The sequence below is a fragment of the Gigantopelta aegis genome, chromosome 13 (assembly GCF_016097555.1).
Source record: "Gigantopelta aegis isolate Gae_Host chromosome 13, Gae_host_genome, whole genome shotgun sequence".
NCBI classification, from domain to species: Eukaryota; Metazoa; Mollusca; class Gastropoda; order Neomphalida; family Peltospiridae; genus Gigantopelta; species Gigantopelta aegis.
Genome location: NC_054711.1, coordinates 874,133 through 898,301, shown reverse-complemented (window position 1 = coordinate 898,301; position 24,169 = coordinate 874,133). Strand labels below are relative to the sequence as shown.

The window sequence follows — 24,169 nt, the reverse complement described above, 5'->3', positions numbered from 1 at the left end:
ATTATACAAAAATTAAATGTAAAGCACAGATTTAAGGCCCCAACCTTGACCTTGCTTGTTTTTAGGGACAAATGTTTAAAATGAGATACACCTTTTGTCATGTATTATCACTATGCACAGTAGAAAGATTCACTTTTGTCCCGTATTATCACTGTACAGTAGTAAGATTCACATTTGTCACATATTATCACTGTACAGTAGTAAGATTCACATTTGTCACATATTATTATCACTGTACAGTAGTAGGATTCACATTTGTCACATATCACTGTACAATGTGAGATTAACATTTTGTTACATATTATTATCACTGTACAGTACAAAGATTCACATTTGTCACATATGATCACTGTATACTAAAACTATTCACATTTTGTCAACATATTATTATCACTGTACAGAGTAAGATTCACATTTGTCACATATTATTATCACTGTACAATAGTAAGATTCACATTTTGTCACATATTATTGTCATTGTTGTACAGTAGTAAGATTCACATTTGTCATATTATCACTGTACAATGTAAGATTAACATTTTGTTACATATTATTATCACTGTACAGTACTAAGATTCAGTTGTCACATATGATCACTGTATACTAAAAATATTCACATTTCTGTCAACATATTATTATCACTGTACAGTAGTAAGATTCACATTTGTCACATATTATTATTACTGTACAGTAGTAAGATTCCCATTTTGTCACATATGATCACTGTACAGTAGTAAGATTCCCATTTTGTCAACATATTATCACCGTACAGTAGTAGGATTCACATTTTATCAACATATGATCACTGTACAGTAGTAAGATTCATATTTTGTCATATATTATCACTGTACAGTAGTAGGATTCACATTTTGTCAACATATTATCACTGTACAGTAGCAAGATTCACATTTTGTCACATATGATCACTGTACAGTAGTAAGATTCACATTTTGTCAACATATTATCACTGTACAGTAGTAGGATTCACATTTTATCAACATATGATCACTGTACAGTAGTAAGATTCACATTTTGTCATATATTATCACTGTACAGTAGTAGGATTCACATTTTATCAATATATTTTTTACTATTAGAGCCGTTTTGGAAACTGAAATCATACTTTATTTAGATTTTATTGTTTAGATTATTCATTTCCGTACATTCGAAGTGTTTTAGTCATCCTGGTGTTTTTAATATCATAAAATGCATTTCTCATGTTTTTAAAAACGCATGTGCGTCTGAGAAGTAACATTTATGAAGTTGAGGTTTAGTCTATTTTTAGAGGGTGTTTCGCCATTTCAAAGTCACAGACTCATGTTTCACTCAATTGTAACTTTATCCAGATATGTTTACAGATTTGTAGATTAACTTAACTTAGTGTGAATTTTCTTGGGCTGAAACTAGGGTACGTCCCTTTAAAACAACGTAAGTGCCTGGATATTATAAACTATTTAACAACATGCATTTCAAAGTGCATTAAAAGAACAAAATGTTACAGTACTGTTCATTCTAAAAAATCCAAGTGGAACTACATAATTGGTCTGATTTTTTGTTGTTTGTTTTGATGGGACAGTCTACTTATTTACAGAATTATTGACAGTAGTAAACCCTGTTGGCTGATAATGTCCATTACTATGTTAGGGAAGGAAGGAAATGTTTTATTTCATAACGCACTCAACACATTTTATTTATGGTTATATGGCGTCGGACATATGGTTAAGGACCACACAGATATTGAGGGGGGAAACCCACTGTCACCACTTCATGGGCTACTGTTTCTGAGTAGCAACTAGGGATCATTTATATGCACCATCCCACAGACAGGGTAGTACATACCACAGCCTTTGTTACGCTGGCTGAACGAGAAATAACCCAATGAGCTATGTCTCGACCCCTACCATTTTAGGGTTATTTATGTTGGAGAACGTTTTAATTTTCTACAGTAATATTAGTAAAATTTAACATTTACAAGACACTCAGTATTCCTGGGTCGTCATAATGCCTGTGACATAGTTTCCCTTTAATTTGCAGTAAGCCATGAAAAGTAGGTTACAGTGACCTAATGATGACACATGACACAACCTCATCTTGAGTTATTCCTGCATGCAAAGTTTGATGGTCCCGCAAGCATCGATAACCAAGATATGGTCTGAACAAGAAACCGATGGACGGACGTATTGAAATTCCCATACCATAATACGGCCCAAAATCAGGCTTGTAATAATAATCATCATCTTCCTCAAAGTACTTCATAATTTTATACAGTACATCATAATTCTGTTATACTACAAAGTGTGTTGTCATTTCCTACTACAAAAAACACATACCGGTAATCATCTTCTACAAAATATGCAATCAACTTCCAATACAAAGCACATACATCATCATCGTCTACTACAAAGTACATCTTATTCATATCATTTTGTGCTACAAAATACATCATATTCATATCATTTTGTGCTACAAAAAACACATAATATTCTTCTTCATATCATTTTGTACTACAAAAAACACATAATCTTCTACAAAATATGTCATCAACTTCCAATACAAAGCACATACATCATCATCGTCTACTACAAAGTACATCATCATATCATTTTGTGCTACAAAAAACACATAATATTCTTCTTCATATCATTTTGTGCTACAAAAAACACATAATCTTCTACAAAATATGTCATCAACTTCCAATACAAAGCACATACATCATCATCGTCTACTACAAAGTACATCATCATCATATCATTTTGTGCTACAAAGAACATCATATTCATATCATTTTGTGCTACAAAATACATCATTTTTTTTAATGAAAATAGCATCATTAATTTCAACTAAAAAATATGTTATATCATTTTGTGCTACAAAATATATCTTTTTTTTTTAATGAAAACAATATCATTTTCTACTAAAACATATATATCATCATCATACTATATTGTGCTACAAAATATATTATACAATTTTTTAATGAAAATAACATCATCTTTTTCTACTACAAGTATATGATCATCATATCATTTTGTGCTACAAAATGCATCATAATATTTGTTTATGAAAACAACATCATTTTCTACCAAACATTTTTTTTGCACAACACATCTACGGGTGACAAAGAAAAAACTATAGTTTTGTCTTCCACTAATGAAAGAACAGTATCAAAAATCACTTGCCGATAAATGTAAACATAATATCAGTCAATGGTCACAAACAGATCAGGTTAAAATTAGGGTTCATTAAGCAACAGGAAACAAGTAATATTTATGCTGAGCCTTTATATGAAAACAGTTTAGCATTGGTTTCCTTACTCTCCTGGACAGAACAAAGATTGGGCAAAGTAACATCTACATATATGCAGCATTATGAAGTAGAGAAATTTCAAACATATCAAAAGCATACACAAGTATATCGGATCCACTTTCTGTTAGGTCATAAAATATGACAAGATTCATCTGCTGCAGTTAGACTGGTTCCACATGAAGTTGATTCACTTTCTGTGAGGTCAAATAGAATGTCATAAGATTCATCTTTTGCAGTTAGACTGGTTCCACATGAAGTTGATTCACTTTCTGTGAGGTCAAATGGAATGTCATAAGATTCATCTTCTGCAGTTTGATTGAATATATAGTCAATGTTCTCATGGACTCTACTGCACCAAATGTTTCTGCAATGGTGAGAGGTGTGTTCCCGTCTGAATCCCGCAAATTAGGATCAGCTCGCTTCTGTAGCAGATATGAAATTACATCCGAGTAGTCACATTCTGCTGCTAAATGAAGTCCTGTCTTACCAGTTTTGTTCTGCAAGTTCACATCCAGTCCCTGTTCTGTTAGATACTGTACACATTGAAGCGAATTACTTTCTGCAGCAATGTGAAGTGCAGTGTTACCAAATATATCTGTAGCATTCAGATCAGCTTCTTTTTCATGTAGTAATTGGACGAACTTTAAACAGTCCTTATTCGAACCACTTAAATCATTTTTATAAACAAACATAACGGGAATGACAGCCAAATGAAGTGGCGTCCTGCCATTGTTGTTTGTTGCATTTACCTTGGCTCCTTTTTTGATTAGATAATTCACACATTAACTTGTTTCTGCTGCAATATGAAGTGGTGTGTTCTTTAATACATCCTTGGCATTTACGTTGCCTCCATTTTCAACTAATTTTTGCACTATCAATAATGGTTCTGACTTTCCATAAATAGTGTTGTCTTCATCATGTGACCTTTCATCACTAGATTTATCTTTATCATACAAATATAAACCATGTCTTACTGCTTCATGCAGTGGTGTTCTGCCTTCCTTGTTTTCAAGGTTTACATCAGATCCATTTCTTATCAGAGAGAGAACACTGGCAGAGAGACATTTGGCAGCAATATGAAGTGGACTGTTTCCAAACTCATCAACTGCTTTCACATCTGCTCCACATGCAATCAATTTATCCACTGTATCACATGATCTACTGAATGCTTTTTTAAAATTGTCAGCACACCATCCGGAATTTGTCTTAAGATGAAGGAATATTACACGAATATTATTTGGAATATCTGATTTTGATTTTTTCATCACATATGTTAAACAGTCCAGTGAATCTGTGGTAACCTTGAATGAAATTCCCATTTTATCTAATGCATTGAGATCAATGTTATATTCATGCAATGAGCGTTTCAAATTTTCAGAATCATCTTTTACAACTTTCAAATGAGAGAAATAGAACCAGTCATCAGTGCATGGGACTGCCGCCAGGTGTAACGGTGTCATACCTGTTTTATTGCGCACATTTACATCTGACCCTTTTTTAACTAGATACATCACATATTCCACTGCTTTACTTTATGCAGCATAGTGAAGTGCTGTATTCAAGCAATCATCAGTATCATTTAGGTTTGCTCCATGTTTAAGCAGTACTTTCAAAGAGTCACAGGACTCTGGCAGTTCATGCATAAATCTAAATATCGAATAACCAGGTGTGCAGCATTCCATTAATGGTGTCCTGCCAAGTTTATTTTTAGCATTTACTTTAGATCCATTTTGCACTAGACAAGACAACAATTTAGATGAATGATAATGTGCTGCTTCATGTGCTGCTTTATGAAGTGGAGTATTGCCATCTGCATCTTCCACATCCACACTGGCTCCATTTGAAACTAATTCGTTCACAGCTACAATACTATAACATCCTACTGCTATGTGAAGTGGAGTCATGCCCCTTTCATTTGAGGTGTTTACATCACAGTCCAATCCATATTCTTTTAAATATCTTAACAATTTCACTGCACCATCAGCTCGCCTATATGGTAGATCATGAAGTAGCGTGTTTCCCATGTTATTTTTCACATTCACGTTTGCTCCATTTTCAAGTAATGTTTTTACGTTGTGAAACGTATCTAATTTAACAGCAAAATGTAAAGGGGAGTTGTTCTGAGCATCAAGAAAGTTGGCGTCAGCTCCTCTCTCCAGCAGATAAGAAACCACACCAGAAGAGTTATGTAATGCTTTTTTCAATGCTTCCTGCATATCTATGTTTGTATAATGGTCAATCAAAAAAGCAACCGAATCGACACAGCCTTGTTCCAACGCAATATGAAGAGGCTTTATACTTCCCTTCAGACACTCTGATTTCATGTGAACAATCTTTTTCAGAATACCTGCACTACAGTGATAAGCTGCTAGTTGAACTGCAATATCATAGTCGTTAGTGTTTAGGTACATGTGCAACTTTTCAAATAGAATCTCTGCTTCAGTTTGCGAATTACTGTGGAACTTGCAGAATTGGCTGTAACATTTATTCAACAACATTTCGACAGCTTGTTCAAAAAATAAGTAACAGTCCGGCCATTCACTCATTTTGTTAATCAACAGACTGGATATTTTAAAATTTCGCTTTTCAATTGATATTAATAACTTAGGTCCAAGATCATCCACATTTTTTACATGTAAAAAAGTCAACAGCTTTTCAAACAGTTCATCGTCATCGGTAGGTGATGCTGCAGCTGCAGTCAATGTAGTCAGTGTAGGAACAGTGCCATAGTTGAGCAGCATTTCAGCCATCTTTCTGTTGCCCATAAGGCATGAGTTTAACAGTAACTCCTGCTGTTGCTCTTTAGAAATATCAATTCTCTGCAGACTGGGTGTGAAATAGTCTAATAAAAGTTTTAAGTTCTGCATGACAGCTCTACTTGGTACTGACGTCTGAAATGCCCACAGTATTATTGATTCATGTATCTGACCTCTAGTCCACTTCACATTACTGAACGCAAATTCACCTGCATATAAAGTATTGATAATAATTCCATAATTAAATTTTCGAGTCAAAATATCCATTGGCACAACAGAATTCCAGAAATCCTTTACTAAATACATCACAAATAATTCATCCTGAAATGACTGGTGACAAAGAATTTCTTTGGCAGAGTCTGATTTTAACAGTTTTGTAAATCGTTCAGCAAGAAACCTGTAATTATTTCTTTGTACAATGACCACAATATCGCCTTTCACTGGCACATCCGGTGTGATAACGTACTCTAATAACATTCTTACCGGACAAATTTCAATACCTTTCTCAAGAAACTCTGATGAAAACTGTAGAAACAGTGTGTCAAACACTGACTGGTGAATGAAACAATATACTTTGTAAACATCACTGTAGAGCAGGTACAACCCACACAATGAATTAGCAGATTCTTTTATCTGTCCTACTGAAACATCGGTATTGATTCCACAGACATCTTTTAGCTGTTTAATTAAGGTGATGACTGATTCATCACTTTTAAAAGGGTTTAAGCAGTCAGCGTTCAGAGTTCCCTGTCCAAACATCACCAACAACAGAACCAGATACTGATACCTATTGGTTGTTCTTAATGAGTCAAGCTGTGTTTGGAGAAATTCTATAGGCTTTTTGAAAAATGCAACTCCTCTTTTTTGTGCTTCAGCTGAGCTGACAAAATATTTACAACACTGAGGAAAGCCTAATTCAGTAAATGTTTGTGATATAACCGTACTTTTATCATCGTATGTTAAGCAACACATTTCATTATCTTTATCCTCAATCTGCTCCAGGTATTTGTTAAGCATCTTTCTTTTTTCCTCTTCGATTAAACAATAATCTGAGCCATGCAGATCAATTGGCCAAGTCTCACTAAACAGAGGAAATTCCTTTAGGCTTTTAGCACATTCATTAAATAGTTTGGTTTTAAATGTAATTATAAATTTCATCTTGCCAGACTGAACATTTGAATACATTGTCTCAAATTTGCTTTGCCACATGTTTTGTAATTCAGTTACAAGATTTGATTTTCCATATATGTCATCAACCATCACAACAAAACGACCTGACAAAGGAATGTCTTCAAAATTGGAATAGTTTGTCAGGTATAATGGCTGTCTTTTTTTTTCATTTTTAAAATATGACATTAGTCTCAGACCAAGAGTTGTCTTTCCTGATCCAGGATTTCCTATCAAAACCAGGAAGCCAAGATCTTTCAGCAGTCGTCTACCTTTGTCATATGCCCTCTCCAGATATCGCAGATACGGACCTGCATTGTACGTGGATATGTACATGTCAGTGAACCTATAATAAATGTCTCAATGGACTAGTACGTTGGTGTTCCTCAGCATGCAATAAGTGGTAAATGAATTTAAAAAGACATGTTATTTCCTAATTTTATACAAGCCATTAATGGATGCCACATCCTCATCATTAGATCAGAAGACTCTCATGAGTCCTTTCACCCCCCCCCCCCCCCCCCCCCCCATATGTCGCGATTTTGTTTTTGTATTTTTAGTGGGTTAACTCTGGAAGACTTGCTTATTAGTATTTATTAACTTTCAATTATTTAACACTCGTAAGCTGACATGTGTATTAAAAACTGTTAAATTGTTACGATTTACTTGTTATAAATAAACGTTGATGAAGCTGAACACATGTTGGTGATCCTTTGCCTTCATTAGTAAAATTTGATATTTACGAGACACTCGGTATTCCTGGGTCGTCACAATGCCTGTGACACAGTTTCACTTTAATTTGCAGTAAATCATGAAAAGTGCATCATATTCATATAGTTTTGTACTAAAAAATACATCATCATTTGTTAGTGAAAACGATATCATTAATTTCTATTGAAAAGTATTTTATGCTATAAAATACATCATATTTTTTAAAATGAAAGCGACACCATCATTTGTTTACTAAAACATATATCAGCATCATATCATATTGTGCTACAAAATACATCACAATTTTTATTAATGAAAACACAATATCATAATTTTCTACTAAAACGTATATCATTATCATATCATATCGTGCTGCAAAATGCATCAAAATTTATTTTTAATGAAAACGTCTTTTTCTACTAAAAAGTATATCATCATCATATCATATCGTGCTACAAAATACATCATAATTTTTGTTTCTACCAAATAGTAGTCCTCTAAGAACTGAAAATTTGCACAACACAAAGAATGAAAACAGTAACCCATTTCCTCATGTGTAACCTATCATGATACTATTCTACATTTAGTAACCCATTTCCTCTTTGTGTAGCCTATCATGATACTGTAAATGATGTTCTACATTTAGTAACCCATTTCCTCATGATACTGTAAATGATGTTCTACATTCAGTAACCATTTCCCCATGTTACTGTAAATGATGTTCTACATTTAGTAACCCATTTCCTCTTTGTGTAGCCTATCATGATACTGTAAATGATGTTCTACATTTAGTAACCCATTTCCTCATGATACTGTAAATGATGTTCTACATTCAGTAACCATTTCCTCATGATACTGTAAATGATGTTCTACATTTAGTAACCCATTTCCTGTTTGTGTAACCTATCATGATACTGTAAATGATGTTCTACATTTAGTAACCCATCTCCTCTTTGTGTGACCTATCATGATACTGTAAATGATGTTCTACATTTAGTAACCCATTTCCTCTTTGTGTGACTATCATGATACTGTAAATGATGTTCTACATTTAGTAACCCATTTCCTCTTTGTGTGACCTATCATGATACTGTAAATGATGTTCTACACTTAGTAACCCATTTCCTAATGATACTGTAAATGATGTTCTACACTTAGTAACCCATTTCCTCTTTGTGTAACCTATCATGATACTGTAAATGATGTTCTACATTTAGTAACCCATTTCCTGTTTGTGTAACCTATCATGATGTTGTAAATGATGTTCTACATTTAGTAACCCATTTCCTCTTTGTGTAACCTATCATGATGTTGTAAATGATGTTCTACATTTAGTAACCCATTTCCTCTTTGTGTAACCTATCATGATGTTGTAAATGATGTTCTACATTTAGTAACCCATTTCCTCTTTGTGCAACCTATCATGATACTGTAAATGATGTTCTAAATTTACTTTAATGAAAAATGGGTTACGAAAAACTAGGTACGATTATATTAACAATTTTCAGGTCTTAAATACATCATCATTTCTATCGCAAAATAATTTATTATAATTTTCTACTTCCAAGTACATCATCATCAACAAAAACATTATATCACTATCTTCTGTGACATATAGTATTTCATAATTTTTGTACCATGAAGTCACCACAATCATTTTTGACCACAAATTACATCGTCATCATTTTCTACTTCCAAGTACATCATCATAGGCTTGTATACAAGATGTATCAACATTATCATTTTACTTTGTTAATGAAAAATGGGTTACGAAAAACTAGGTATGATTATTTTCACAATTTTCAGGTCTTAAATACATCATCATTTTCTATCGCAAAATAATTTATTATCATTTTCTACTTCCAAGTACATCATCATAGGTTTGTATACAAGACGTATCAACATTATCATTTTCTACTACAAAGTATATAATCTTCTACTACAAGATATATCATCTTCTACTAAAAGGTACATTAACATCATTTTCTATTACAAGGTAAAATATAATCGACTTCAAAATACATCATCATCATTTTCTCCTACAAAGTACATATTTTTAACTGCAAAATACATTATCATCATTTTTACTATTAAATACATCATCATAATTTTTACTATGAAATAGGTCATCATAATTTTTACTATGAAATACATTATCATCATTTTGACTAAAATATGTAATCATAATTTTTACTACAAAGTACGTCCTCGTACTTTTCTATTAGAAAGTACATCATCATCACCAACTTCAAATTACATCATAATCTTCTACTACAAGGTATAGCATCATCATTTTCTCCTACAAGCTACATCATTGGTTACAACAAAGAACTTCATTATTTTCTATTAGAAATTACATCATCTTCTTCTTCTACTACAAGACACATCATTGTCATTTTCTATTATAAAATACAATATCATTTCGCTCTACAAAATACATCGTATTCTACTAGAAAGTACACCAGTCATCATCTTCCACAATGCAAATCTTCATCATCATCTAATAAAAACTGCAAAGTTTTCCACAATAAAATATTTCATTACTTTCTACTATAAAGAATTTCATCGGTTTGTATTACAAAGTAAGTCATCATTTTCTATTAGTACATCATTGTCATTTTCTATTACAAAATACAATATTATTTTCTACTAAAAGGTACATCATCTTCTACTACAAGGTACGTGTACATCATAAATGCTTCTACTTCATAATCTTCTACAAGGTACATCTTCATCATTCTCTAATACAAAGTATAACATTTTCTACTACCAAGTATTTCATTACTTTCTATATAAACAATGTCATCAGTTTTTACTATAAAGAGTGTCATCAGTTTCTACTACAAAGTATATCATCATTTTCTAATGAAATAAGGCTAGCGCATCAAAATTCTAGCTGGTAAATGTAAACAAAATATCAGTCAATAGTCAGAAACAGGCCAGGTCAAAATTAGGGTTGATTTACCAACAGGAAACAAGCAATATTTATGCTGAGCCTTGTTATAAAAACATTTGGCACTGGTGTCCTTACTCTCCTGGGCAGAACAAAGATCGGGTTTTTTTTATTGCGTGCACATCCAAACTGATTTTGTCCCGTTTCCTCGTCTGCATTTTGAATTAAATGTAGCTACAGATATGTATACAATTATACCAAATCGTACTGGTAGGCAGGTCTATCCTTGGATTTCAAATAAATTTCTTTCTTACTTTCTAGCCATTGTAATTTGTACTTAAATTATCTATCCTGCTTTGGTATTATGGCAGTATATTTTCAGTGCACATTTTATGTCCAACATACAATATAATAGAACAATGCCTCAGAACAATGTCATGACTTCTATAAAAATGAATTATTGCTTGATCCCAATACAGCACTGCCTCCTTGAAATGATGATACAGCATGTTTTCTTGGTTTATATCAGATCCATTTCTTATAACAATCCCCAACAACAAAAATTCACTGGCAAAGTAACATCTACATATATGCAGCATTATGAAGTAAGAATTTTTCAAACATATCAACTGCATACACACGTATATCGGATCCACTTTCTGTTAGGTCAAATAAAATGTCACAAAATTCATCTTCTGCAGTTAGACTGGTTTCACATGAAGTTGATTCACTTTCTGTGAGGTCAAATGGAATGTCATAAGATTCATCTTCTGCAGTTAATCTAGTTCAATATATTCAAGCAATGTTCTCACTGATTCTACTGCACCTAACGTTTTTGCAATAATGAGAGGCGTGTTCCCGTCTGAATCCCTCAAATTAGGATCAGCTCCCGAATGTAGCAGATATAAAATCACATCCGAGTAGTCAGATTCTGCTGCTAAATGAAGTCCTGTCTTACCAGTTTTGTTCTGCAAGTTCACATCCAGTCCCTGTTCTGTTAGATACTTTACACATTGAAACGAATTACTTTCTGCAGCAATGTGAAGTGCAGTGTTACCAAATACATCTGTAGCATTCAGATCAGCTTTCTTTTCATGTAGTAATTGGACGAAGTTTAAACAGTCCTTATTCGAACCACTTAAATCATTTAACTGATCAACATAAACAAAAATAACGGGAATGACTGCCAAATGAAGTGGCGTCCTGCCATGGTTGTTAGTTGCATTTACTTTGGCTCCTTTTTCGATTAGATAAGTCACACATTCTAGGTAACTTATTTCTGCTGCAATATGAAGTGGGGTGTTCTTTAATGCATCCTTGGCATTTACGTTGCCTCCATTTTCAACTAATTTATGCACTATCAATAATGGTTTTGAATGTACTAAAATAGATTTATTATGCACACCATGTCTGACTGCTTCATGCAGTGGTGTTCTTCCTTTCTTGTTTTCAAGGTTTACATCAGATCCATTTCTTATCAGAGAGAAAACACTGTTAGAGTGACATTTGGCAGCAATATGAAGTGGACTGTTTCCAAACTCATCAACTGCATTCACATCTGCTCCACATGCAATCAAGTTGTTTACTGTATCACATGATTTACTGAATGCTTTTTCTAAATTGTAAGAAATCGGTATCAAATTGCAAACATGAAGGAATATTACAGGAATATTATTTGGAATATCTGATTTTGATTTTTTCATCAGATATGCTAAACAGTTCAGTGTATTTGTGGTAATCTTTATGGTATTTCCCATTTTATCTAATGCACTGACATCAATGTAACATTCCTGCAATGAGCGTGTCAAATTTTCAAAATAATTTTTTACAACTTTCAAATAGTACCATCTATCAGAGCATGGAACTGCTGCCAGGTGTAACGGTGTCCTACCTATTTTATTGTGCACATTTATGTTTGACCCTGTTTGAGCTAGATACATCACATATTCCACAGCATTACTGTGTGCAGCAAGGTGAAGTGCTGTATTCAAGTAATCATCAGTATCATTTAGGTTTGCTCCATGTTTAAGCAGTACTTTCAAAGAGTCACAGGACTCTGGCAGTTCATACTTGCATCCAAATGGCTTATAATAACGTGTGCAGAAGTCCAGTAATGGTGTTCTGCCAAGTTTATTTTTAGCATTTACTTTAGATCCTTTTTGCACTAGATAAGACAAAGCTTCACATGAATGACAAAGTGCTGCTGTGTGAAGTGGTGTATTGCCAGTTACATCTTCCACATCCAAACTGGCTCTTTGTAAAACTAATTCTTTCACAACTTCAATCCTACGATGAGCTACTGCTATGTGAAGTGGAGTCACACCCCATTCATTTGAGGTGTCTACATCACAGCCCAATCCATGTTCTATTAAATATCTTAACAATTTCACTGCACCATCAGTTTCGCTTCCTGATAGTACATGAAGTAGAGTGTTTCCTATCTTATTTTTCACATTCACGTTTGCTCCATTTTCAAGTAATGTTTTTATGTTGTCGAATTTATCTAATTCAACAGCCAAGTGTAAAGGGGAGTTTTTTTTAGCATCAAGAAAGTTGGCGTCAGCTCCTCTCTTCAGCAGATAAGAAACCACATCAGAAGAGTTATATAATGCTATTATCAATGCTTGTTGCATATCTATGTTTGGATAATAGTCAATCAAAAAAGCAACCGAATCGACACAGCCTCGCTCCAACGCAATATGAAGAGGCTTTGTATTTCCCTTCAGACACTCTGGTTTCATGTGTACAATCTTTTTCAGAATACCTGCACTACAGTGACGAGCTGCTAGTTCAACGGCAGTATCATAGTCGTTAGTGTCTAGGTACATGTACAACTTTTCAAATAGAATCTCCGCTTCAGTTTGCGAATTACTATGGAACTTGAGGAATTTCACAATACATTGACTTAACAACATCTTGACAGCTCGTTCAAGAAAAGAGTGACAGTCCGGCATTCCACTTACTTTGTTAATCAACAGACTGGATATTTTAAACTTTTCTTTTTTAAGTGCTAGAAATAACCTAGCTCCAACATCATCCACGCTTTCTTCACGTAGAAAAGTCAACACCTCTTCAAACAGTTCATCGTCATCGGTATGTGATGCTGCAGCTGCAGTCAATGTATTTAGTGTAGGAACAGTGCCACGGTTGAGCAGCATTTCAGCCATCTTTCTGTTGCCCATGAAGCATGAGTTGAACAGTAACTCCTCTTGTTGCTCTTCAGGAATATCAATTCTCTGCAGACTGGATGTGAAATAGTCTGACAAAAGTTTCAAGGTCTTCATGACAGCTATACTTGGTACTGACGTCTGATGCGTGTATATATGATCTACATTACCTCCATACCAACTGTTAAAAACGCTGAAGATTTGATATGTATTCACATGACAGATAGTATATCCACTATGACTTTTTCGAGTCAAAATATCCATTGGCACAACAGATTTCCAGAAATCCTCTACTAAATACTTCACAAATAATTCATCCTGAAATGACTGGTGACAAAGAATTTCACTGGCAGAGTCTGATTTTAACAGTTTTGTAAATTGTTCAGCAAGACACCTATAATTATTTCTTTGTACAATAATTACAATATCGCCTTTCACTGGCACACCCGGTGTGATAACGTACTCTAATAACATTCTTACAGGACAAATTTCAATACTTTTCTCAAGGAACTCTGATGAAAACTGTAGAAACAGTGTGTCAAACACTGACTGGTGAATGAAACGATATACTTTGTAAACATCACTGTAGAACAGGTACAACCCACACAGTGAATTAGCAGATGTTTTTATCTGTCCTTCTGAAACATCTGTATTGATTCCACAAACACCTTTTAGCTGTTTAATTAAGGTGGTAAATGACGTATCACTTTTAAAAGGGTCTAAGCAGGCAGTGTTCAGAGTTCCCTGTTTAAACATCACCAACAACAGAACCAAATACTGAAAGCTACTGTTTTCTCTTAAGGAGTCAAGCTGTATTTGGAGAAATTCTATAGGGTTTTTGAAAAAAGCAACTCCTCTTTTTTGTGCTTCAGCTGAGGTGACATAATATTTACAGCACTGGGGAAAGCCTAATTCAGTAAAGGTGTCTTGTACAGCCATCCCTTTGACATACTCTGTCAAGTGACATATTTGATTGTCTTTATCCTCAATCTGCTCCAGGTATTTTTTCAAGCATCTTTCTTTTCTCCTCATAGGTTAAACAATAATCTGAGCCATGCAGATCAATTTGACAAGTTTCACTAAACAGACTAAATTCCTTTAGGCTTTTAGTACATTCATTAAATATTTTGGTTCTAAATGTAATTATAAATTTCATCTTGCCAGATTGAACAATTGAATACATTGTCTCAAATTTTCTTTGCCACATGTTTTGTAATTCAGTTACAAGATTAGAGTTTCCATATATGTTATCAACCATCACAACAAAACATCCTGACAAAGGAATGTCTTCAAAATTGGAACAGTCTGTCAGGTATAATGGCTGTCTTTTTTCTTCATTTTTAAAATATGACATTAGACTTAGACCGAGAGTTGTCTTTCCTGATCCAGGATTTCCTATCAAAACCAGGAAGCCAAGATCTTTCAGCAGTTGTCTACCTTTGTCATATGCTCTGGTTTGAACATACACGTTTGAGTTAACGGAGATCAGCTGAAGTTCTGTTGCCCCTTTAGAATAAAAATATATATCAAAGTGACATAATTAAAACTGTATTTAATAGCAATCATAGGTATCGCAAGTCGATGCAGTTATATATTAAAGGGATTCTTAAAGTGAAAAACATCACTGATATATTTTATACTGTATATCCAAAATTTAACTGCAATGTCTGATTAGCAACATTTTAAATTAAAATTAATTTACATGACAAAGTAGTAATACTTCCAAGAATCTACAGTGGTGTCTCACTAACAACTGAAAACCATGTATTCTATGAATTGCAATAATACAATAGACTGGTTTAACTGTAACACTGTTTGATAAAATTATCAAAATCAACATGTATCTACGTTTACATCAAAACCTTTTTTTATTATTTGAAACAAATACAAAGTAAATGCCACACACACACACACACGGTTTTATAACATTTAAAATAGCTTTTTTCTCATCATTTTCCATTTGCTTATTAAAATTATATGTATGTATGTATGTATGTATGTATGTATGTATATATATATATGTGTATATATATATATATGTGTGTGTGTGTGTATGTGTGTGTGTGTGTGTGTGTGTGTGTGTTTGTGTGTGTGTGTGTGTGTGTGTGTGTGTGTTTGTGTGTGTGTGTGTGTGTGTGTAGATAGATGGATGGATGGATGGATGGATGGATAGATTAGATAGATTAGCTAACATGTATCTGTCTAGTCATACACTTATTAAAACCAAAGTGGGGTTGTTTTTTTTTTGGTTTTTTTAAAGTATACATGTTTTTTTTAAAGATGGCTGATTTAGAATGTTTACATACCAAAAAACTACATTTTAAAATGCACTTACGAATCATGTTAGTTATTCTGTCACATCCAGTTTCTGAAATTAAAACAATTAACAATGTCTGGCATACAAATGTATAGATCTAATAGTAACAAACATGTTTGTAAATGTATTTTGGGCAGTGGAGTTTGGTAAGAGTTAGGCTTATATTGCTGTATAAAATAATTATATGTTATAGACACACAAATGTACATACCAAATAATGGTGCTACTAGATAACAAAATCCCCAAAACCTCAAAACAACAACAAAACACCACCTGCTAATGTGATATGGCAACATTCCTTCTGCTGATCCCACATCCCAACGAACCTAAGACGAGTGCTACACATTGTCGTCATAATATCTTTTTAAAACAACGTTATATTTGTTTGTTTTGTTAATTAATTTACAATTAATTGCAGCTGCAAATAATATACAAGCTAAAACACTTACTGGGAGGACTTGCGTCTTGAGATGTCGATTGTTCCTTTTGACTTTGCTTGGTGGGTAATTCGTCATTCTGCTCAGCTGCTGCTCGCTTTCCTTTTACAGCTAGAATAAAATATGAAGACATGTAGAAAGCCTGTCATATGAATATGCATTGTAGACTTGTGTCGACGTATGTAGTGTTACAAGCATCTTTAAAGACATGCACTATTGTAAGACAAATGTAGTTTTCCTTCTACATTCCACATAGTTAACATGTAAATTGTACATCAATTACATCCATAATAATCAGGAGTAAATCTTAAGTATATTTGGGGATTTTAATATCTATACTTGTAGAAAACAAAATAAAACACACACAAGGTTTAGATGTTAACCCCAACTAACCTTATATGACCTCTAAAATGACAGTCAATAGTCAAATCATGTAAGTATCTACAATCATCGTAAACCTAATCATTTCAGTAAGCGTGACTGTTAAAAACAAATTTATATCAATGTTTTCTCACTGCAGATTAATTTGTTTTTAAGAATCTTTTAGACATTTATGAACACATTATTTCAAAATAAATCTTTTTTCTTTTTTCTGATTCACGACAATTTGCATACATATTATAACATATGTATATTATGATCTATTATAATACGTTAATGAAGAGAAAATCTAACATGGCATATTTCTAAAACCCTCACCTCCAAGAAATATAAAAAAGAAGTAAAAAATAAATGTTATGACTTTAAATGACATTAAAATGATCTCTAAAGGTGACAATCCAGTAGGTACAGAGTCTACACTTTGTAAATCTTAATTTGTATCAACACCATTAACCATACGTACCCATTTCTAACAAAACATTCCTAAAAATATTTCTTTAAAGGCCTTTTGCTTCACCTGCAATATTTCTACTGATGACCAGATTTAGAAATATGTCACTGGGAATGCAGAGTTCTTGATTGTGGACGTTTATTCACCATATTTTACTCAGTTGCATACATTGTAACACACTAGTTTTGGTAATATGTTGGAATGTTATCACTGATCATCGGTTATAATCGGCGGGCACCATCTGATCAACTTTAGATTACAGAATCGGTTATAATTACATGAACATAAGAAGAACTTGAGTAATAAGTACCACGCCCCTATTGGCATGTTCCCCAGATCTAGACCTCACGAATGACCAAGGTTTCCTTTAATAATCATTTAATTTCTTTTTTCCTTTATGTACACATGGAAACAAACATCAACTCCAACAGATGTATAGCAATTCCATCATCTGAACTGGACGAGCATTGACAGTTAATATTTTCTCACATATTTCATTACGGATTTTTAATAATAGATCAGTAGAGCCAAACCAATCACATTTTAAATATACTCGATAATTGGAACGTCACTACACCATATGCAGCAGATTTGATGGGTTTGCTTTGGGTTTGTTTGGGGTTTTTTGGGGGAGTGGGTTTTGTTATTATCCCATCTGTAACAAAATCTTGATCCGCCCCTGAAATGAAAAGTCCTGCAGGAACACGAATACATGTGTAATACACATAATTAAAATAGTGTAGTATATGCTATGCTGGTTCAAACCATCTAAGTGGCACTGAGTTGTGTGATTAACTGCATACGTCCTAGGCCACATGAGTAATACACATAATTAAAATAGTGTAGTATAAGCTATGCTGGTTCAAATCATCTAAGCGGCACTGAGTTGTGTGATTAACTGCATACATGTCTTCATGAATGGTGACTTTTATTTGAGCTTTAAAATTTGAGTTACAATGACCCTTTTCATCTGTCTATCATATCAGAAAATATCAATGGTTAGAGTGTGATGTTCAGCTTCATGAAGAACACTATAAGGGTTAGTTCTCACACCTCCATGTGGTACTAATAACACAAATTTGATGAGTCTGAACCACTGAGTACAGAGCTCACTCAGGAATCACTGTGTATAGCACGTCTTAGTAAGATTTAATTATATACAGTGAAACCTCTCAAAACTGGACCCTCTGTAAACCGGAATTCCCTCAGAACCAAACATGTTTCACAGTCCTTTTTTAAAAATCAGAAAAGAACTAAACCTCTCTAAACCGGATACCTCTTAAAACCGGACATTTTACATGGTCCCTAAGGTGTCTGGTTTAGAGGGGTTTCACTGTACAATACTTACTTGTCGACTGATCACATTGCACTTGTCCTAGCTTGGGAATTTGGACATTACGATTTCCACTAATATTATAAACATTCACTTCAATCTTCGGCACATCAGATCCCATAGCAACAGCTACAAAGAATGGACCATTGTTAGTTAAAACATGTTATAGTGGTAATGAGTGGTCAAAAGATATCTGTCAGACTTGGTCTTGGTGTCTGTGTCTCGTCCTCTGTCTCTCTCTCTCGCCTCCCCTCCTCTCTCTGTCTGTCTCACTCAATTTGTTGTAAAATGTTTGTTTAACATTACCACTACTACAGCACATTGATCAAATAATCGTCATTGGGTGTGAAATATTGGATAATTCTGACACGTAGTCAAACTGCTATTTTAGGCCCTGTCCCTCAGGCACCTGACTTGTCAGATTAACAAATTTGTTTCTCCATGTGGCTAGGAATCGTCACATACAATTCCCATTCAAGCTAGGAATCGACATAGGCATACGGGCTCCTATTTTTATAGAGGAGAAGGCTTGTTTTTACCCAAATTAAACAAAATTATCCAAATCTGCAAAACAACATTTATTCATATTAACATTACTACCAAACAGCTATATATGTTTGCAAACGAATCAGTACACATTTTTACATTCATTACAACTAATTTAGAGGGTAGAATGATACAAATACATGGCAAAAAGGTCTCAGGTTAACACATTTTGCCAGAATATCTATAATTTTCACCCGAATTTGAAGTTTTTCTCCAGCACTAATGTATGTGTTACACCCCTTGCCCTCTGTCTCGTGCGTTTATGGGAATAAACAATGTCAAATGTTTATGCAAGACATACAAACACGGATTGCAATAGCTCACTTGAGCCTTCAGCTCAGATGACCTAAAAACTCAACTGATCCACAGATGGGATTCAATGAAACAAAGAGGCGGGACGTAGCCCAGTGGTACAGCGCTCGCTTGATCCGCGGTCGGTCTGGGGCCTATTGAGCTATTTCTCATTCCAGCCAGTGCACCACGACTGGTATATCAAAGGCCGTGGTATGCACTACCCTGTCTGTGGGATGGTGCACATAAAATATCCCTTGCTGCTAATCGAAAAGAGTAGCCCATGAGGCGGTGACAGCGGGTTTGTTCTCTCAATATCTGTGTGGTTCTTAACCATGTCTCAAACCATATAACTGTAAATAAAATGTCTTGAGTGCTTTGTTAAATAAAACATTTACTTCAATCAAAGAACCCAAGCACCTCAGGCGAACACTCTACCAGCTGAACTAGACCTTCATCACCACTACTAAAAATCAAAAACAAAAAACAAACAAAAAACAACAACCTAAAAAATAAACAAAATGAGTTATATATTATAATAAAATTTTCATTTTTCAAAAGACAGAGGTAACTAGCAGGTCTTTCCTCCTCGTCTGTTGACCTTGCCCTTGATCTGAAACATGTACTTGGTCTTCTTTTAACGAGGATTACCTCTTTCCTCCTACAATCTATTATTCAAAATCTACTTGCTCTCTACTCCTAATGACTAGTTTCCTTCATTAACTTCTGTTCCTTTGTGGAACAGGATGAGTAACAAACTGCCCCTAAACTCCACAAAGAAATTACTTTGAAAACTTACCATTTTCTAATCCTGACATATATGAAGTGCCTGAGATTGCAGTACCTATATTTGCAGTATCTGAGCTTCCAATGCCTTGGTTTGCAGTATCTGGATTTGAATGGCCTTGGTTTGCATCAACTATATTTGCAGTATCTGGATTTGCGCTGCATAGTTGTGCAGATCCCTGTCTGGCAACACACGTGTTTGGAGTGGCCAGACTTGGAGTACCTGGTGTCACTAGGGACCGCAGTACTGGTGACGTTATACTTTCAGTCAAACGTCCTATAGAGACTGACGTCACTCCTGGGTTCGATTCCAGCACTTGAACATCTTGAGAATCTGTGTCTTGTCTGGAGGAAACCCGGTTCTTGCCTTTCTGAGAGTCTCCTGGGTTCGTCTTTGGCATTGTGTCCTAGAGATGTCACAATGTCTGAAACTAGATAGAGGATATATATGTATAAAAATAGTAACGGCCATGTATATATATATATATATATATATACATGGCCGTTACTATTTTTGGGCCAGGAACGGGTTTTTTTACTCTTCCTTATATAAACGCTTTGGTTATTAATGCCAGCCCACAGCTTAAATACAACACAGAATTTAGTGGCAAGATTGGAAGAAAAGTTGTATTTAAATAAAATCAACATAATGTAATTGTTGCACATTTTGTTTACTATAGTCCTCCTCACAGGGAACGCCTTTTTTTCATACTTTTATTATACTTTTATAAGTTATTTATTTCTGAGCCCATTGTTTTCTAAATTGCACACAAAAATAGTGTTTTTTGTTTGGTTTCTGATGCTATTTCCAAAACACTTTTATTTTTAAGATGGAAACAAAATTGTTTTATCCCACATTAGGGGATCACTTCACAAATATCTTTATTGTTTTGCATATATCTTGAAATATTTATTAAAATAATAATATTCAAACTTTGATCGGTTCAGCAAAACCGGAATTGTCCGTGAATGTCAGATCGACAAATTCTCCAGTTCAATTAAAAGATGAGTCGGCTTGTATCAACTTTATTGTACCAAATACTGAGAGGCAAAATAAGGAGTATGTCTTTCTACAAAGTTGACCAACACACAACAATATATGGTAACCAAGCTTTCCCTACTTTTTTTCTTCTTTTTGTTTGTTTGTTTGTTTTGTTAGGTGGGTTTTTGTTGTTGTTGTTGTTGTTGTGTGGGGTGTTTTTTTTTTTTTGGGGGGGGGAGGGTGTTGAAGGGTGTGGTGCCGCGCGGCCGCCCTCCTTTAATTTGTACCCAGCGAGAACACTGCCTGTTATTCTCCTCTCTTTTTGTGCGATTAAAAGAATATTAACAATATAAAATCGCTTCTCAGTGTCAACTGTGACTTAACACACAGGAATAAAGTTAGAATTAAAAAAAAAGTAATAAATAGAAAGGGTTTTTTTGGGGGGGTGTTTCAGTTTATGGGTGTGGGGGTTTTTTTTTGGGGGGGGGGGTCAGTTTATGCGGGGGGGGGGGTTTGTTTGTTGTTTTTACAATTACAGAATTCTTGAAAAAAGTTTTTTTTTTTAACCAAATGTTTTTATTTCTCTGTTGTTGTTGCTGGGGTTTTTTTATTATTTTTATCATAGGCCTAAAAATAAATTAATGGTACCTCCAGTACCGGGACATTGCTAAGTGACAAATAGTATGACTATGGTACGAAATGACTATTGCACGAAATTACTTTTAATGGTACAAAATGGTATCGGTACGAAATGACCATGGTACGAAATGAGTATGATTCGTTCATATATAACTGTGTAGTGCAATTATGTGGTTCATACCTATATGAAAGTCAAAAAATTGTCACGTTCAATATTTATACTTCCAAGTGAAAAATAATTTCATTGATATAACTTACTGTGTAATAACAATCGAACTCTTTCTTCGGAAAATGAATGCTCGGAATAAGGGGAATCCCCATTCAGTGTTTCGGCCTTTTCCGTCAGTAGCCGAATGAAGGAATTCTCACATTCTTTCCTTTGTTAATACAAACAATAAATAACCTTTACTAATTAACATTAACAACTAACGTAAACTGTCATTTTATTAATCTGAAATTCAGAAAACAGCCGAAACGATTTGTTTTGTGTTTTAAGCATTGTGGAAAGCAGTGCAAATTTGAGATTCCTGCAGTTGTAAACGTTAGGTTTTTAAGTCCCATCAACTTATTCGGATCAATCCAAGTATATATGACAAGAGTTTTTACAGACTGAAATTATATATACTAGTATATACTGCCGTAGAGATAGCTACAAGAATCTGTGCTTCGTATGATGGTATTTAGCTAACCATTAAAACACAGCGTCACGTTGTCAGCGTGGTGTGTAATAGCTGAAGTAAGCCCTATATCTGCCCATGCCAATGTGCTTTAACCTTAATTGGCTATAAGTACGAAAGTAAATAAAATGAATGGAAAGTTTCAAGGATGAAAAGCTATCTATTTTCCTTTTGTTCCTGAGCGTTTCAATATTAAAACCAAATTAGTTCAGTCTTTACTTACTTAGGGATAACACTTCCGTGTTGTTCCAAACAACCGTCACAACGTAGGCTATTACATAAAATTAAAAATCCACAACAACAAACAAACAAAAACAAAACAATTGTTCAATGAATAAGATAACTAATTAATTAATTAATCACACCTGTTTTCTCGTCCACATATTCACAGCGGGGACAGCGGGGACAGGTTTCGAAAGAAGGTCAAAATATACCCAACCGAAACTTACCCACTTTCAAGTCAAAAGGTACCCACACCAAAACGTACCTACTTGAATGTACCAACCAAAACATGCCCATATTTTTGTGAAATCGTATTCTATTTAAATTCGTCTACAGATGGGGTTCAATCAAACAAAGAGGTGGGACGTAGCCCAGTGGTACAGCGCTCGCTCGATGCGCGGTCGGTCTGGGATCGATCCCCATCGGTGGACCCATCGGGCTATTTCTCGTTCCAGCCAGTGCACCACGACTGGTATATCAAAGGCCGTGGTATGTACTACCCTCTCTGTGGGATGGTGCATATAAAATATCCCTTGCTTCTAATCAAAAAGAGTAGCCCATGAAGTGGCGACATCGAGTTTCCTCCCTCAATATCTGTGTGGTCCGTAACCATATGTCCGACGCCATATAACCGTAAATAAAATGTGTTGAGTGCGTCGTTAAATAAACCATTCCCTAATGGCTGAACCATCAAGCCTATTATTATATACATTAAATCAGTGGTGGAACATGGCTGAAATTCTGCCGAGTCAAAACCTGCTGCACCAAACATGATTATATATTGTAATTATAATTTAAAAAAATGGTGGGTTTTTTAAAGAAATAAAATGTCAACTTATGGTGTCTATAAAAGTGTACTGTAATGGACTGAAATGGACAAAGTTATGTGGAGAGTAACTTAGCGGTATTTAGAATAATTATGGTAATACAAAGTTAAACGTTTGTTTTGTTTAACGACACCACTAGAGCACATTAGTTAATTAATCATTAGCTATTTAATGTCAAATTTATTTCTGACATGTAGTCATCAGAGGAAAGCAACTACATTTTTTTTTTTGGTAATACATGGCACGTACAAGCTATACTAAAACATTTATCAATGGGCTC

At 34.4% G+C, this 24,169-nt stretch overlaps 4 protein-coding genes and 1 long non-coding RNA gene across 5 annotated transcripts; all 5 read right to left on the bottom strand.

The window, feature by feature from the left end:
* Positions 1 to 3,042: 3,042 nt before the first annotated feature.
* LOC121387578 lies at positions 3,043 to 7,719 on the bottom strand. Its single transcript, XM_041518738.1, has 2 exons — positions 4,845 to 7,719; positions 3,043 to 4,085 (listed from the first exon to the last, which is right to left on the bottom strand). The coding sequence occupies exons 1-2, from the start codon at positions 7,563 to 7,565 to the stop codon at positions 3,543 to 3,545; spliced, it is 3,264 nt and encodes a 1,087-aa protein (XP_041374672.1). The 5' UTR covers positions 7,566 to 7,719; the 3' UTR covers positions 3,043 to 3,542.
* On the bottom strand, positions 3,959 to 4,941 carry LOC121387688 (putative ankyrin repeat protein RF_0381). Its single transcript, XM_041518877.1, has one exon. It carries the CDS (start codon positions 4,815 to 4,817, stop codon positions 4,089 to 4,091), a length of 729 nt encoding a protein of 242 aa, XP_041374811.1. The 5' UTR covers positions 4,818 to 4,941; the 3' UTR covers positions 3,959 to 4,088.
* A 228-nt stretch (positions 7,720 to 7,947) lies between the features above and the next one.
* Positions 7,948 to 14,117, bottom strand: LOC121387577 (serine/threonine-protein phosphatase 6 regulatory ankyrin repeat subunit A-like). Its single transcript, XM_041518737.1, has one exon. The coding sequence runs from the start codon at positions 14,115 to 14,117 to the stop codon at positions 11,610 to 11,612; it is 2,508 nt and encodes an 835-aa protein (XP_041374671.1). The 3' UTR covers positions 7,948 to 11,609.
* LOC121387757 lies at positions 13,549 to 19,916 on the bottom strand. Its single transcript, XM_041518960.1, has 4 exons — positions 18,935 to 19,916; positions 16,767 to 16,865; positions 16,336 to 16,368; positions 13,549 to 15,506 (listed from the first exon to the last, which is right to left on the bottom strand). The coding sequence occupies exons 1-4, from the start codon at positions 19,038 to 19,040 to the stop codon at positions 14,986 to 14,988; spliced, it is 759 nt and encodes a 252-aa protein (XP_041374894.1). The 5' UTR covers positions 19,041 to 19,916; the 3' UTR covers positions 13,549 to 14,985.
* A 279-nt stretch (positions 19,917 to 20,195) lies between these two features.
* On the bottom strand, positions 20,196 to 23,290 carry LOC121387071. The gene is made up of 3 exons (XR_005959777.1): positions 23,206 to 23,290; positions 22,422 to 22,540; positions 20,196 to 20,973 (listed from the first exon to the last, which is right to left on the bottom strand). It is a non-coding gene; the product is annotated as an uncharacterized LOC121387071 (long non-coding RNA).
* Between the last annotated feature and the right edge of the window lie 879 nt (positions 23,291 to 24,169).

Excerpts from the sequence above, each read along its gene's own strand:
- LOC121387688 (XM_041518877.1), bottom strand. The coding sequence starts at position 4,817 with ATGTATCTAGTTAAAAAAGGGTCAGATGTAAATGTGCGCAATAAAACA.
- LOC121387757 (XM_041518960.1), bottom strand. The coding sequence starts at position 19,040 with ATGGGATCTGATGTGCCGAAGATTGAAGTGAATGTTTATAATATTAGT. Across the intron at positions 16,866-18,934 it reads GCAATGTGATCAGTCGACAA|CTGTAAAAGGAAAGCGAGCA; the intron begins GTAAGTATTGTA and ends ATTTTATTCTAG. Across the intron at positions 15,507-16,335 it reads CAGAATAACTAACATGATTC|GGGCAACAGAACTTCAGCTG; the intron begins GTAAGTGCATTT and ends TTTATTCTAAAG.
- LOC121387578 (XM_041518738.1), bottom strand. The coding sequence starts at position 7,565 with ATGTACATATCCACGTACAATGCAGGTCCGTATCTGCGATATCTGGAG. Across the intron at positions 4,086-4,844 it reads ATACAGCACTTCACTATGCT|GTGAATTATCTAATCAAAAA; the intron begins GCATAAAGTAAA and ends ACAAGTTAATGT.
- LOC121387577 (XM_041518737.1), bottom strand. The coding sequence starts at position 14,117 with ATGAAGACCTTGAAACTTTTGTCAGACTATTTCACATCCAGTCTGCAG.